Source organism: Tursiops truncatus, chromosome 12, assembly GCF_011762595.2.
Source record: "Tursiops truncatus isolate mTurTru1 chromosome 12, mTurTru1.mat.Y, whole genome shotgun sequence".
Taxonomy (NCBI): Eukaryota; Metazoa; Chordata; class Mammalia; order Artiodactyla; family Delphinidae; genus Tursiops; species Tursiops truncatus.
Genome location: NC_047045.1, coordinates 14,365,337 through 14,380,279, shown reverse-complemented (window position 1 = coordinate 14,380,279; position 14,943 = coordinate 14,365,337). Strand labels below are relative to the sequence as shown.

Below are 14,943 nucleotides of genomic sequence, written 5' to 3'. Positions count from 1 at the left end.
AATGCTGCTGTTGTGTATCTAGGCATACTTTTTTTGTCTACTTCCTGTATATCAGGGCTGCCTTTCAACAAAGAAAACAAAAAGGAAGGCATGTGTTTCTACTATTTCAGCATTTTTAAATTAAAAATCAATTATAAAAACCTCTAGCAATAAATCATAAAGCAATACAATTAATAGTGTGTGGCCAGAATTATTTTGCAAAAAAAACTATTAGACAAAAAAGTCATTTGTAAAATGTAATGGCTTGTGAAAAATTTCATAAAAGTGACACTACTTGATTGATAATCATAATAAAGTGACTTTTATGTAGTAAGCAAGCAGAATATAAAAGGAATTTTTATTAGTGAAGAAATTAACTTTAGCTGTTGTGGATATGCCTTAGTGTACATAAGGTAAGATACAATTGGTCAAATTCTTATTTTTCTAAAAAGACAGTGTTAATTATTTGGGGTACAAGTGTTAGTGATAGATGGATTTCCTTAGTGATTATTTGTATAGAGAAGAATTTTTAAAAAACGAATCTTTAAATATGCTCGTAAAGAATTTTTTCTTTTCTCCTCCTCTGTCCTTGTGTTTCTGATTTGCTTCTTTTTGGAACATCTCTGCTGAATAAGAAAATAAGTCATATCTCAGTTTGCCTTTATAGCTTCAAAAGAACACAAATTGTGGGCTATACATGTTAGTTTCATATTTTCAAAAGTCATTGATGTATTAGTAGAGTGTTTGGAGGGAAAGTGTTCTCTCATACTTGAATATTGCTTTCACCTTTAAGTTATAAAGGTGAATTTTTCCTCATCAGGTAAGTTGATCACACTAATATTCCACATATCAGTAGATATAAAAATTGCAGCACCTTGAGATTGAAGTGACTTGCTCTTAGACCAATAAAAATTAGTGATATAACCAGGAGTAGAAGTCAGCCATATTATGTTGTATGCTCTTTGAAATTAGGTAAGGAATTAGTTACATTACTGCCTCAAAAAGTATTATTTGCTTAATAAGAGTTTTAGATAAAGCTATTTTCCTGTTCTTTCTATGAATAAGAGAGGGAAAAGCCTCTAAAGGGTGGAAGAAACCAATTTTTGTAATAGTAGAACTGGATGGGTGTCTATTGAATCTTCAAACTGAGAAAAACAAAACATAGACTAAAAAGGATTAAAAATATACCTTGCATTTAAAAAGCTGGAACATAAACTATCCCTCATCACATTAAAATATAGATACTTTAATTTTTTGCATGCTTTTTAATAGCTTCCAAAATTCTTCTACTTCGAAAATACTTAATACCTCATTTGGGTCTCATGAAAACCTTGTAATATAATTAGGGTAGATTTTATTGTTACTGGTTTTATGAATGCAGAAACCGTACAGAGATGAAGTGATTTGCCCTGGTTTACGTAAATCACAAAGCTATCATACGGGCATTTGGGGTTTAAACCCATGATTTTTGTCCCCTGCTAATGTATTCTTAATGCTATCTCTAGCTGTGGTTGGTCATTACATAGCTAATTCCCCAGCTGTGTCCAGTTAGTGATATGTCCAGGGGGGAAATGTTTTCATAGTGATAGTAACTTTGAGTAGATCTTTTGAGATCTTATTATGTAGCTTGATGATTTTTCTGTCTCTGAATTTACAAGTTGCCTAAGTGCCCTACTTTTTGCTCTTCACTCCTTTGTTCACTTCATTTTTTGTTTTTAATCTATAGGCAGATAGAAGATAAGGCATTCAGCATTGCTATTAAGAAAATAAAAACCATTTGAGGGAGAAGTAGAAGCTTGTGTTCACTGTCTGCTATCATGAATGTTGAGTTTTGGCTATAGTTATAACTATTTGGTTGTGTGTAGCTAATCAGTAAGGTTTTGAGTTACTAAAATAACATAGAAGTTGATCAAGTACAAATTCAATCCATGATATTAGATTGTACTAGTAATCATAAGTTCAATTTAATAAATACCTTTTGATCACCATGTAGAGGGATTCCTTATAGTATCTTGGATGATTTAAAGATGAATAATTCTAGTGGAATATACCCCATTTCTAGACTAGAAATTGTAAAAGTTTACACAAAGTATTGAGATTAAGTAATATTTCATTTGAGTTTTTAGATTGAAGCTTAGAAGTATTGAATAAATTCACTATTACACCTATGGCCAGAAAATAAGGAATGTAAACTGTACCTTTAAAAGAGCAAAAATTCTATATACAAATTCTTAAAAATGCAGGTTTTTATCAAGTGTATTTTGAGAGTACTGCTTTAATATTAGTCTTTTTATGATAATTGAATTTTCTACTTGAAATTTATAATGCTTTGCGAAAAGTAATGAAACCATGTAACAAATAATTATTTTATGTTAATCAGCATTTTACTGCACTTTTCTTACCTATTACGGAAGTTAAAAATCTTTAAAACATTTTTAGAATAAAAAATATATCTTCAGTGGTTTCAAAGGTTGAATGTTTTAAAAGTCCATGTTTGACGTATGGTAATTGCATTTTAATAGATTTATTAATAAAGTTAATAAATTTTAAAATATTTTGAAACATTAACATTTTATTATAGTATGGCACGTGATATTCATCATTCAGATAAATTTTCTAATTCCTTTTTTCTTTTTCCTGTATCAAGTACAGTTTTTAAAATATTTTAGCACCACCTAAATCTGTAAACAGATTAAAAGATTTAAGATTGAGAGTTGAGATAAAAATATTTAATTTCTTGTATGCTTACATAATCCCCTAATTCATTTCATTTCAAAATCTTATAAATTCTCAACTTGCTGGTGGTGGTGTCTAGACAAACTGATGGGGTTATTTTCCTCATTTTTATTGCTAGCTTTCCTCTTAATAGAGGATCTGAATGATAAAAGCAGTTGGGGGTGGGTGCTGGGTTTGTTTTTGTTACTTGTAAGAAGTGTATGATGATATGGTATAACTCAGGGTATCAAATGGGATAGACAATACATGCTCCTTGCACTCCCCTGCCCCTCTGTTGTTTCATCTTTAACTAAAAATAAAATAATGTAAACTTCTAAAAGCATTTGTTGGAAAAGCATAATATGTAAGGTGGAAGGCTAGAGCCTTTCTTTCCTCTTTTTTAATGAACCAGAGAAAGAAGCTAAAGAGAATATTGTAGAGAACGTTGTGAACATAAGATAACTTTATTCTTTAAAAAACCTAAATTCTAGGCCTTAAGCTATACTTACTTACATTCGTCTACTAACTGTCAATTATTCATGTTTCAGCTGAATAGATCCTATACAGCTTGAGTATTCAGGGCAAAAGTTGAGTATTTTGGGATATTTTATTGAAGACTGATAGTGTATATTAAGAATATTTCAAACTATTGATGTATAGTTGAGCAAGCCCATGTTCTGTCTTTGGATGTGACAGGAGGCATCTTGTTTTGATAACAGTTGTTCTAAATTCTAGTTAAAAGGCTGTAAACTCCTATTAAATGCTAAGAGGCAGATAAATTATTTCGCAGAATAACTTGAAAATGTGTGCAAACTCTCTGAACTAAAGTTGAGGGTTTTTGTATTATATTCCCCATTCCCCCAAAAGAGGTAGGCAAGTTTAGAAGTTTAATACACCCATAAATGTTCCTAAAATACAAAGTTGTTTTTTATAGCCTTTTTCCCCTTTAAATTTATCATAGTACAGCTAAGTTTTAACTACAAGTTTAATGAAATGAGTATTAACTTAATTTGAAAAGATATGAAAAGTGACTTTGAAATTTCTTAGTACTAGGCCATTTTATTATTAGGTAGAAAATAAAGATGTTTGGAGGGGGATTTGTAGCTTTCCTCATGTCTCTGGCACTTTTGCTTTATCTTTTCTGCTCTCTTTTCTCTATTTCTATTGTTCTAGCTGTGTCTGTCTGTCTGTCTCTTTCTCTCCATATCGTTCTATTTCTGTAATGTTATTCAAAGCTCTAGTTTGTTGCCTTTTGTCTGGTTTCGATTTTAATTGAAGAGTACAGTGTCTCTGGCTAGAAAGCAATTTTACTGAATTTGATTTTTGCTTTGCTTTTGTTGTTTCATGGGTAAATTCCAAATAACAGTTTTCATTTATTTGATTAAATTTTCCTTATTTTTTATAATTGTTAACCTTTCTTTTACTTGAGATTTTAAAAAAATGTTCCAGTGTCCACTAATCCAGAACAATATATTTCTCCTTGCAACGTTCCAAACAAGCAGAGGCTGCCAATCCACCACTCAGAATTTTTGCACATGCATACTTCTGACATTAACATGTTCTCAGTGTGACCTCTAGTTTAGTTTTGGACAATTGTAGCTGCATGTATCTAGGAAAGGGAGAAAGAAGCTTGAAATAGGTGTATCTCATATCGTGTTCTCTTGTGAATCAAGATTTCAAGACCTTTCTTTCTCTTCCTCTCTCTTCCTCCATCTCTCTTTCTCCTTTCTTTTTCTCCTTCCTTCCCTCTTTTGTTCCTTCCCTTTTATCTCATTACCTATCTATCATCATCTAACAGGATGTCATATACCTGTACTCTGTTTGTTAAAAGGATTTTTCTGATACTTCCATTCTTTGTTTCAGCCTCTCTGCATAAGAAATTACCTTCAATCTTCTGATTATAAACTTCAGTTATTGTCATTTTCTTTCAGGTTTCTGGGGTTCTTTAGATTCTGTCTCTTTCTCATTCTGTATCTTGATATCAAAAACATATCTTAATATTTGTTGCCATGAATGTGAGCTTGTCATACTATATTATATTTGGTGAATTACTTTTTTTTATGTAGTAATTTTGACATGTTCCATGAGTTGCTATCACAAGGATATTTTGAGATTTGATAGTTATAAGGGAAAGTATGTAAAATTACAGAATGTAAACATGCAGGTGAAAACATTTTGATTAGCAGACACTTGAGTGATTTTGTACATAAACACAGAATATGGGAAGAGTAGGACGTGGTCCTTCTTTTGTTTTTGTTTTTAATCCAGCTTGCAGTTAAGTTGGGGAGATAAAATATACCTGAAAAGCTAAGTATGGCTAAATAGTTTGAAGTGGTAGTGTGGCATATGAGAAAAGATAATTGGTATATCTAAAAATGTAAGGATAACTTCAGGGTGGATGGTCAGAGGAGGAAGAATTGGAATTATGCCTTGAAAGATAAATAACAGTTGTGTCAGAAGATAATTTTATAAGTAAGAGGAATATTATATAAATAGCCAAATAAGAAATGTTAAGACATGTTCATAGAGTAATTTGGAAAGTTTTTCTGGAATAGACTTTGAAAAATCAGTGATAAAATGAAAAGCATAAATTGAAGTGGCTTGTTGGTGCCCTCAAATTACTTGTAAACATAAAGAATAGCTAACCTAGTGGGGGTTTTGGTGAATTACTTTATATTCTAGAAACTTAAGAGAAAAATATTTTGGTTGCCAGTGGTAGTGTTTCAGGTATGAAATTGGATAGGTGGGGGAGATCTGCTTTCATCAGTGAAGTCATGATGAAACATTGTAGCAACAGGTAGTAAATTTGTGAAAGAAAAACATACGTAGGACTTGGTGTTCTGTGATGATAGAAGGATTAGAGCTAGAGAGTGACAGAAAATTTAATAAATGTGTTAAGAGTATTGAGCCTAGGTGATCTTGACAACAGTGATACTCTTAATGGAAATATGAGAGATGTGAAAGAAAACGGATTTTTTTAATATGTTTATTGTGACGTAGTGTTGGACTTTTTGTGGAAATGGACAGCCAGCACTTGGAGATAGACTACTTGGAGAGGCTAGTTGTAGAGAGAAAGAAGTGTAGTCTTCTGTGTAGAAAGATGTCATGGAGATAGAGAGGACAGTGTAGAGGGCTTAAAACTAAACATTTAGAAATACAGTTGACCCTCTAACAACATTGGCTTGAGTTGTGCAGGTCCACTTACATGCGGATTTTTTCAATAGTAAATACTATAGTACTACCCAGTCCGCGGTTGGTTGAATCCACGGGATGCAGACCGTCGATACAGAGGAACTGCGTATATATGGAGGGCTGGCTATATAGTTATATGTATATTTTTGACTGTGCAAAGGGTTGGCGCTCCTAACCTCCTTCATCATTTAAGGGTCAACCTTAGTCATGTTTAGCAGAATGGAGAGGAGATTACAATCTCCAGAAAGTGTGTTGGGAAGACACCATGCTATGTCAGAGAGGCCAAAGGAGGAGAATCAGTTTCAAGGAGGACTTGATTAATAGTATTACTTCCCTCAGAGAAATCAGAATATGGGTAAACAAAATGGTGTTAAATTTGAAGATGAGTTATTTATTTTAGTAGTACATTTTTCTTTTGATGAACATTAGAGTTGATTCTTCAGAATCACTTTAATATATCTACTGGTTTTATTAAGTCAGTTACAACAGTTTCCTTTTTTATATAAACTTATTTATCTTGGCACCATTTATTTTAAATAGCTATCTTTAATTCATATGTAATAATGTTACCATTAATTAAAGAATTTTCAATGTTAAAGTAAACATTTATTTAGGAATAATCTTTTAAAGTAACTTGATGACACCTGGACTGTTGGAGTGTGGATAGCTTCCCTTAAGATATATTCTTGGTTTACACTGTTACTATAGTAGTAATTAGAAGGTGACCTAAGCATATTTTAATCATAGGTATGACAATGTCTATCTCCAGTATCTAGGGTACATTCTTAATTAAGTTTATTTTCCCCCAGGTTGATAGCTTTAAAGGTTCTTTATACATAAGACTTTCTAAGGGTAATTCTTAGCATAAATTTAGTTTCTCAGCTCTTTTATTCTTGGAATATGAATCTATCCCATAAAATTATTAGGATATTTTGAAAGGTTCCTAATTTGAAATTGTGGAGTATTTTCTAGGTGAGATACTTACTCCCTTCTAATCAATGGTATATTTTAAAAAATGAATGAGACCCCCAAATTGACTGTGGTCATAGACTTGGAATAATTCCATAAAAGGATGATTCTGCCTAAGAAAGCCAATTTTTTAAGCATCCTGATTTGTGTTGAGTTCCTTTAGGAGTACATACTTCTCATATTCATCTCTGTGTGTTCCTCACAATTGATGTAATTTAGACCCTATAATTTTAGTCTGTATTCTGGTGCTTTTAGCATACCTCATTTTCAGATTGTCCAGTTTTTCCAAAAAAGGCTTCCTGAATATTAGGTGTTAGGATTTTAGAAGTGGGTAGGACTCTAGTGATCATTTAAATGACCTTTATCATTTAGCAGAGATATTAAGTGATTTACCGATTACTAGAGGAGAGGTCTCTTCAGTCTTAGGCGTCAGTCTTCTGTCTCCTTTAATTATTCATCTTTCTATTTCACAAGAATTATATTAGAAGTTGTGGATTGTATTCTGCCTTGAAAAGGGTACTAGTATTCTTCATTAAGTATGACAATTCTGTCATCATCAAAGCTCTTTAATTCATAAGTTTTTGCATTGATTTAATTTTTTCCAAGTTCAGTGTAAACTTCTAAACTAACAAGATTGTGCTGCTCATTTCTTGGAAATATTTCTAGAATTCTTTAGTCAGTATGAGAATTTTCCTACAAAGGAGTCATTATTTTAACTTGTCTGGTCTTTTCATCCCTTACTTTAAAAAACAAAACAAAATAACCTTATCATAGTCACTGAATGTATTTTTCTGTTTTCTTTTAACTCCTATTTTTCTAGAAATTTTTACACTTATTAGTGAATATTACCTCATGGATTTTCTCAGCTTTCCTTACTGTGGTTTAGCAAGTATGAGTTTTATTATGTGGTCTTTGTTTTCATATGTCCCAAATAATGTTTAGCAAGCATACTTGATATTATTAGGGGAATAGTTCATCTAAAATTCACTGATTTTGAAAATTTGTTATTATTCATTTCTTTCTGTTTTTAAACTTACTAGAGCATGCTATAAGTACTAGCATAAGTTATGTACAATGTTAAATTTTATGTTGACTTTTTCTATTGAGCATTTAATTTTATGATAGGTTCATATACCTTTTTATCTAAATGTATTTTTAATTGAAGTGTAGTTGATTTATAATATATACGTTCATGTAACTTTAATATGAATAGAAAGGATGTTTTCTTCCTTTTAGTTTTTGAATGTAGACCTCATTGCTTTTTAGTTACACATGCATACTCAAATAGTGCCTTCATTATTAAATTTTTTCTTTAAGAATTCTTAGTCATAAATATTCTGACCCTGGTTTAAGAAGATGAAATCCCTTTCAGAGAGAAGTATTTAACTATTTTTAAATGGTTGGCTTAGTTAATTATAGCATAAATCATAAAAATAGCTAGGGTATATTTAGCTGTATAGGAAAGTAAAATATTTTCCTACTTTGATCAACTGGAAAGGCTAGATGGCATTTTGTAGTTAGGGCTGTTTATTATCTGAGGAGCTTTTTCTGAAGATAAATTTGGCATTTTACATAGTAAGGTTATGGGCACCTTTTCTAGTTGGTTTGTAAGTAAAGCAGATCCATTGTCTTCTTTAATAGTTAATCCAAATAATGTAGTTTTGAAATACACTTTCATATTCTCCATATAAAAGTCACTCTGGAGTTATACAGATGGCTTATACCACGAGAATTTGTACCATCCTGCCATACTCACAGTGGCATGTGTTATTGTATAGCAACACAGTGATCTTCAATAGGATTGCTATTTTTTCTTTGCTTTTTTAGAGCTTTAGAAGTTCTGCCTCTCCCAAGTATTCTCTCAGAGATCTTCTACCAACAGTAAATGTGGCAACATTGGTAGGTAGCATGGGTATAGGGTTGATTAATCCTCACCACCACTCCCCCCCCCCGCCACCTCCCCAAAAGAAGAATGTAGAGCAAGATGGTCTAAACATTATATAAAGGATACCATGCTTATGAACATCCATCAGACATACTTTGGCATTGCTGAGTCAGACTCTCAGATCTCTTCCTCTGTTCTACCGTATACTTAGAATTGTAAACTTAGAATAGTATTACAGTTCTGGGAGCATTTATTATATTAGATTTATAAAGTAGTTGGGGTTTTTTTGTTTTTTTTTCTCTGCCTTTTGTGAAATTTTGAGTGAATTGAGGTAAATAAAACATCTAACAACACATGGCCAAGACACTTTTAATTCTTTGGTCTTGAGTTTTTTATGTAAAATTCTGTATAGAGCTAAACTTTGTTCGTGTGATTAGGTATTATAACAGTTCATGTAACTTTTTATTTCCCTAGACAACACTGAAAAATAGAGATGTGAATCCTGACATTTCGCTTATATTCTTTCGTTTTTGGAAAATACGAAGCTATATAGCTAGTAATGCCCTTAGGTTAATCTAGAGAAGTAGTTCTTTCTTATTTTTGAACAGTTTTAAAGTAGACTTCGAATCAGTTCCCTTTCTCTGTTATCTTATCCTCCAACTTTCTTCACAACCAGAAATGATCCTGTTTCACTTACTCATTTTCTTGCTTTTATGTTATGTCTTTTAGTGTATTAGACGTTAGATTACTTCACCAGTTTTCTTTCATGTGATTAAATTTTAAGGAAATTTATTCTTATTTTCCATTATTATCACCGTTCAAAACAGCATTAATAAACACCTGTGTGCTCATTCCTTCTTTTCAACAAGCCAAAGGAAAAATTAGTTTTCTTTTTGAGGTAATCCCATTTGTGGTACTATATAAACTTCTTAGGCAGAGCCCTTTCTTTTAGAACAATATTTTCTCTTTTGACCAAAATGCAAACCTTCCTTGAAAAATCAACTATTCTTCAAAATTTTAATTTCACTTCTGTACTTGGTGAACTGTACATTCATCCCTGTGCCATATTTTTAACACTAAAGAAAGAAAATTACCACTTCTCTCTTTTCCAAGCATTTACTGGGATATTGGGATATTACTAATAAAACCAATTTGTTCTAGATCAGTGGATACCGGAACAGAGAGGAGGTATTTCTTACCTGATAATGTGTGTGTGTTCCGATTCTGCTAATCCAGAAATCCAGTCACATTTGTTGAAAATCATCCTTAGTTGTTATTTGTTAGGGAGTCAACTCCCTATTTTAGTTGTTTTCTGAAATTCAGTCCCTAGTTGTGCTTTAGATAGGGTAGAATTTTTACCTCTTTCAGAACACTGCTAAAGAAGTTTTCAACTGGAACATAGTCTGAAGAAGCACTGAGAGCAAAAAAATTCAGAGTGGTGATTGGCCACCTCTGTTTGATTGACAGGTTGCAGGGAGAAACCCATTCGTTCTGGATTAATGGAACTGGAAAACAGAAAACAATTATCAGGTAAAAAAAACCTTTTCTTTAACCTTTGAAATTCACCATTTAAAAAATGAGTCAGACCATCAAGGGAATTTATTACCAAGAAGAAAAATTTAGTGTCTTGTGAGCAGTGATCTCTGGCTATTACTTCAAGAGTTACCAAAAAATTGCTACAGTTACTCCACATTGTCAGCCTTTGCTGAAAGGGCTTGATTAAATGCAGATGAGATGGACTGTAAGGTGCAATTTCATTTTAAATCCGGGTTACAGACATGAAGCAGAACTATGGGTGGGGGAGAATGGTGGTGTTTTATTTCCTGACTTGTGTCTGGTCTATGGATAAAGATAATACGTTGTTTTTCAAGGCTTTTAATCTGGCACTTTTCATGAATATTCACAAATTTTGTTACTATACTGTGTTTGTTATATCTTCACTTCATTAGGATATATACTTACATATCTTTTATCATAGAATTTTAGTAACAATAGTGACCAGCCAGTTCTTTATATTTTAATGGCAGTTTTCTGATTGTTGGTTAAATACATTTCAGATTGAAGGCCAAGGACATGGTGCAGTATTTGACTGCAAATGCTCTCCTGATGGGCAGCATTTTGCATGCACAGACTCTCATGGACATCTTTTAATTTTTGGCTTTGGCTCCAGTAGCAAATATGACAAGGTAGAGTACTATGACTGTATATCTACTCCTTATAGTTGTTTGTTTGTTTGTTTTTAAATCCATAGATGTTTAGGGGTTGTATTTTGGGGAGGGAAGTGATAATTTTATATTTCAGAAGAAATAACGTTTTACTTAGCCTGCTAGAAAGGTCTAGATTGCAGTTCTTAGGTTGGGGTATATAAGATGGGTGTTGGAGATGTCCATAGAGGGATTTGTTGAAATTCTGTAAAATGTTTTACTTATATGGAGAATATGCATTTGTCTGCGGTACAATTCTGTGGCTTTTATGTGGTTCTCAAAAAAATGTATGGCCTGGGCTTCCCTGGTGGCGCAGTGGTTGAGAGTCCTCCTGCCGATACAGGGGACATGGGTTCGTGCCCCGGTCCGGGAAGATCCCACATGCCGTGGAGCGGCTTGGCCCATGAGCCATGGCCGCTGAGCCTGCGCGTCCGGAACCTGTGCTCTGCAACGGGAGAGGCCACAGCAGTGAGAGGCCCGTGTACTGCAGCAAAAGAAAAAAAAAAAAAAAAAAAGTAAAAAATGTATGACCTACTGTGATGGTAGTTAATATTTTTAAATATTAAAGGCCCTATCTGAGATTAGTGACTAAAAGATTTAAATTGTTTATCTGTGGTAGAGTTGTTTAAAAGGTTATCATAGTAAAAACTGAAGCGTTCAGGTTTAAGAAATTCCAAAGTAAATGATAAAATTTAAAGTTACAGATGTGTCAGGTATGAGTTCATGTTAATCATTTTTATATTCAGAAATTTTAGAGAAAATGCTTATTCTCCTAGAAAATCATGTCGTTAATTTTTTATATTATTATTATATAAACCATGCTTACTGTATACTTACGGATTTTCTTAAATTGTATGAGTGGTTTCATTAAAGAGTTTAATTCAGAGAATAAATTGATTTCTCGTTGCAAAGTGCTAAAACAAATAATTACCATATTTAATAATTTTAAAGATAAGATAAAGCATGATAGCCCTGGGAAAGTAAAAGTACTGCTGAAAGATTTATGCCTAGATTTAATTTTACCATTTAATTTGAAATTATGTAACTTATTTTTAATTTTTTTTTATGAATACAGTCTCTTTCTATTCCAGGGAAACTTTAAAGCAGCTACTTTTTTTTTTTTAACATCTTTATTGGAGTATAATTGCTTTACAATGGTGTGTTAGTTTCTGCTTTATAACGAAGTGAATCAGTTATACATATACATATATCCCCATATCTCTTCCCTCTTGCATCTCCCTCCCTCCCACCCGCCCTACCCCACCCCTCTATGTGATCTCCCTGTGCTATGCGGCTGCTTCCCACTAGCTATTTTACATTTGGTAGTGTATGTATGTCCATGCCACTCTCTCACTTTGTCCCAGTTTACCCTTCCCCCACCCTGTATCCTCAAGTCAAAGCAGCTACTTTTCTAATCGTAAAATTTAATATAGAACATACAAAGATTTATTTACAGTTAATTCAAGAAAATAATATTCTTTTATATTATTGTTTAATACCATGATTTATATTAAAATGTTTGCCTTCCATTAGAAATCTATAATGATAAATTTTTCTTTGTCCATTCTTCTATGGGCCTTTCTTTTTATAGATAGCAGATCAAATGTTCTTTCACAGTGATTATCGGCCCCTTATCCGTGATGCCAACAATTTTGTATTAGATGAACAGACACAGCAAGCACCTCATCTGATGCCGCCGCCTTTTTTGGTTGATGTCGATGGTAACCCTCATCCATCAAGATATCAGAGATTAGTTCCTGGTCGTGAAAATTGCAGGGAGGAGCAACTCATCCCTCAGATGGGGGTAACTTCCTCAGGTAAATGCTCATTTTAATTCCATGCTAAATTTTCCTTTTCCTATTGAAATCTTATAAAATTGATAATTGGGTAGAACTTTGTTTTTAATTGTTTTGAACAGATGAGAAGTAAAATGATTTTTATAATTCTTTAAAGTTCTTTGAATAATGCTTAAGTATTGCAAGACAGTTAAGAAGCATTGGAGGTTTAAAGCAATAATTTTGGTCTATATCTATTTATAACCTTCTGAGGACTAATAGGGTAAGTCTATATTTGGTATGAGATGAGTCAGTTCATTTATTTATTCATTCAGTAACATACATTGTGAATCTCCTCTGTCACTGACACTTGCTAAGCTGTGGTATTCAGCAGTGAACTAAACAAATGCAATCCTTGCTCTTGTGGAGTGAGTTAGATTAGTAAACAGTTATAAACAAATACATAGTTAAAAATTATGAATAATTATTAAAGCAAATAATAGTATGATGTGAGAGAGAGAATAAGACTAGATAGCCTAGGGGACTTCCCTGGTGGTCCAGTGGCTAAGACTCTGCGTTCCCAATGCAGGGGGCCTGGGTTCAATCCCTGGTCAGGGAATTAGATCCCACATGCCACAACTAAGAGTTCGCATGTGGCAACTGAAAGCTCCTGCATGCGACAAACGAAGATCCCATCCTGCATGCCGCAACTAAGACCTGGCACAGCCAAATAAATAAATAAATATTAAAAATAAATAAAAGACTAGATAGCCTGTTCACGTTAACGATTGTTTTAAGAAGTGATCAACTTTTAAAAGTTGAAGAAATTTAAGATAGGAATGAAAAGTGTTGCTGTTTTGGAGGGTGAAGTAATGGAGGGTGAAAGTTGAATTAGTTGAAGAATCGAATGGGAGTTGAAATGGAGACAAGGTCTACAGGCTTCTTCCCTGCTTTTGGCAAGAAGAACAGCACTAATTTATTAAGTGAAAATAAATGGAAGGACTGTAAAGAAAGTTAAACCAGTTTTGCAATTATGAATCTTTGTTATATTTTAGACTAGAAAAATGTTTATGAAAACAGTTTAGGTTCTCAACTAGCATAAATGGACAAAACTTCTAAGTAGATATGAAGGACATTATGGGATGTAATATATAATGAGTTAACTTTTAAATAATGAATTTAGAATCTGTAAGCAGCACAGAAAAATCAATCATCTCTTATTTTCTTAAAGGGTTGGGCATGTGAAATTATAATAAAGAATCTAGAGTATGTGAAACTAAAATGTTTCAGTACGTGGACACAGCATGAACTCAATCCAAGAAAAGGCAGGATTTGAGAAATCTAGGCAGGCATTCAGATTAGAGAATTCACAATTGTTAGAGAAGTCTTGGTCATAGGACTGAAATTAAGATAAATGTCTTCATTCCCTTAGTGGGGAACTGGCAAGAATCAGATCTTTCCCAGGTCTAGTCAGGTACCTAGGCTGGGATTTCAGGCACAGGGAAATAAGAAAAGGACTCATTTATTAAAATATCAGTGCTATTTAATTATCGTGATTATTCTTCCCTTCATTTAACAGTTTTTAAAGGGCTTTCATAAATAACACTCATTTAATCCTTTTATCTGTGGTGTCCCAATTCTAAAAATTGAGAAAATGAAAATTTAACAACATTATGTCTTGTTCAAGTTAAAGTACACGGAATCGTAGGGACTCACATCCAGCTCTGACTCCCAGTCCATTGTTCTTTCTTCCATGCCAAGCTGCCCTTAGAGTAACAAGTGGACTTGATCTTGAAAATGAAATAGACACCAGTTATAGTATTGGGCTACAAGAGAACCCAGAGCAATAATTATGGCTTCACAGTGAGTCACAGAATTTTTAAGTGTTCTAGTAGCTCACAGAATTCAGGGTAAATATCATTTCCTTCGTTATTTTAGACTTGCCAGGTACAAAAATAGAACAAAAGAAAAATACTTTTTGAAAAAATTTTAGCATCATTTCTAATTATGTTTCTATTTTCAAATCTGGATCTGTAGTAAAATTTATTTGGGGAAATAGAGTTAGGTAAACATACATGTTGGATATTGTAATAAGTTGGTTTGAGTGCAGTTTTGTTATATCTACACTGAACAATACACTTTAAATGTTTTCTCAGTTGTAAACTTGAGCTGTGTCAGATTCAAACATGAGATGTTTTCTCACCAGTATACCAGGAAAGAGGCG

General features: G+C 32.9%; 1 protein-coding gene across 3 annotated transcripts in view; it reads left to right on the top strand.

Moving 5' to 3' along the window:
- The window catches only part of PHIP (PHIP subunit of CUL4-Ring ligase complex), a 127,099-nt gene that overhangs the window by 57,325 nt on the left and 54,831 nt on the right, over positions 1 to 14,943 (top strand). For all 3 annotated transcript variants that reach the window (XM_019929328.3, XM_019929326.3, XM_019929325.3), the window contains exons 16-17: positions 10,798 to 10,926; positions 12,536 to 12,761. In XM_019929328.3, coding sequence (XP_019784887.1) covers positions 10,798 to 10,926; positions 12,536 to 12,761 — 355 coding nt within the window. The remainder of the gene's footprint in view (positions 1 to 10,797; positions 10,927 to 12,535; positions 12,762 to 14,943) is intronic.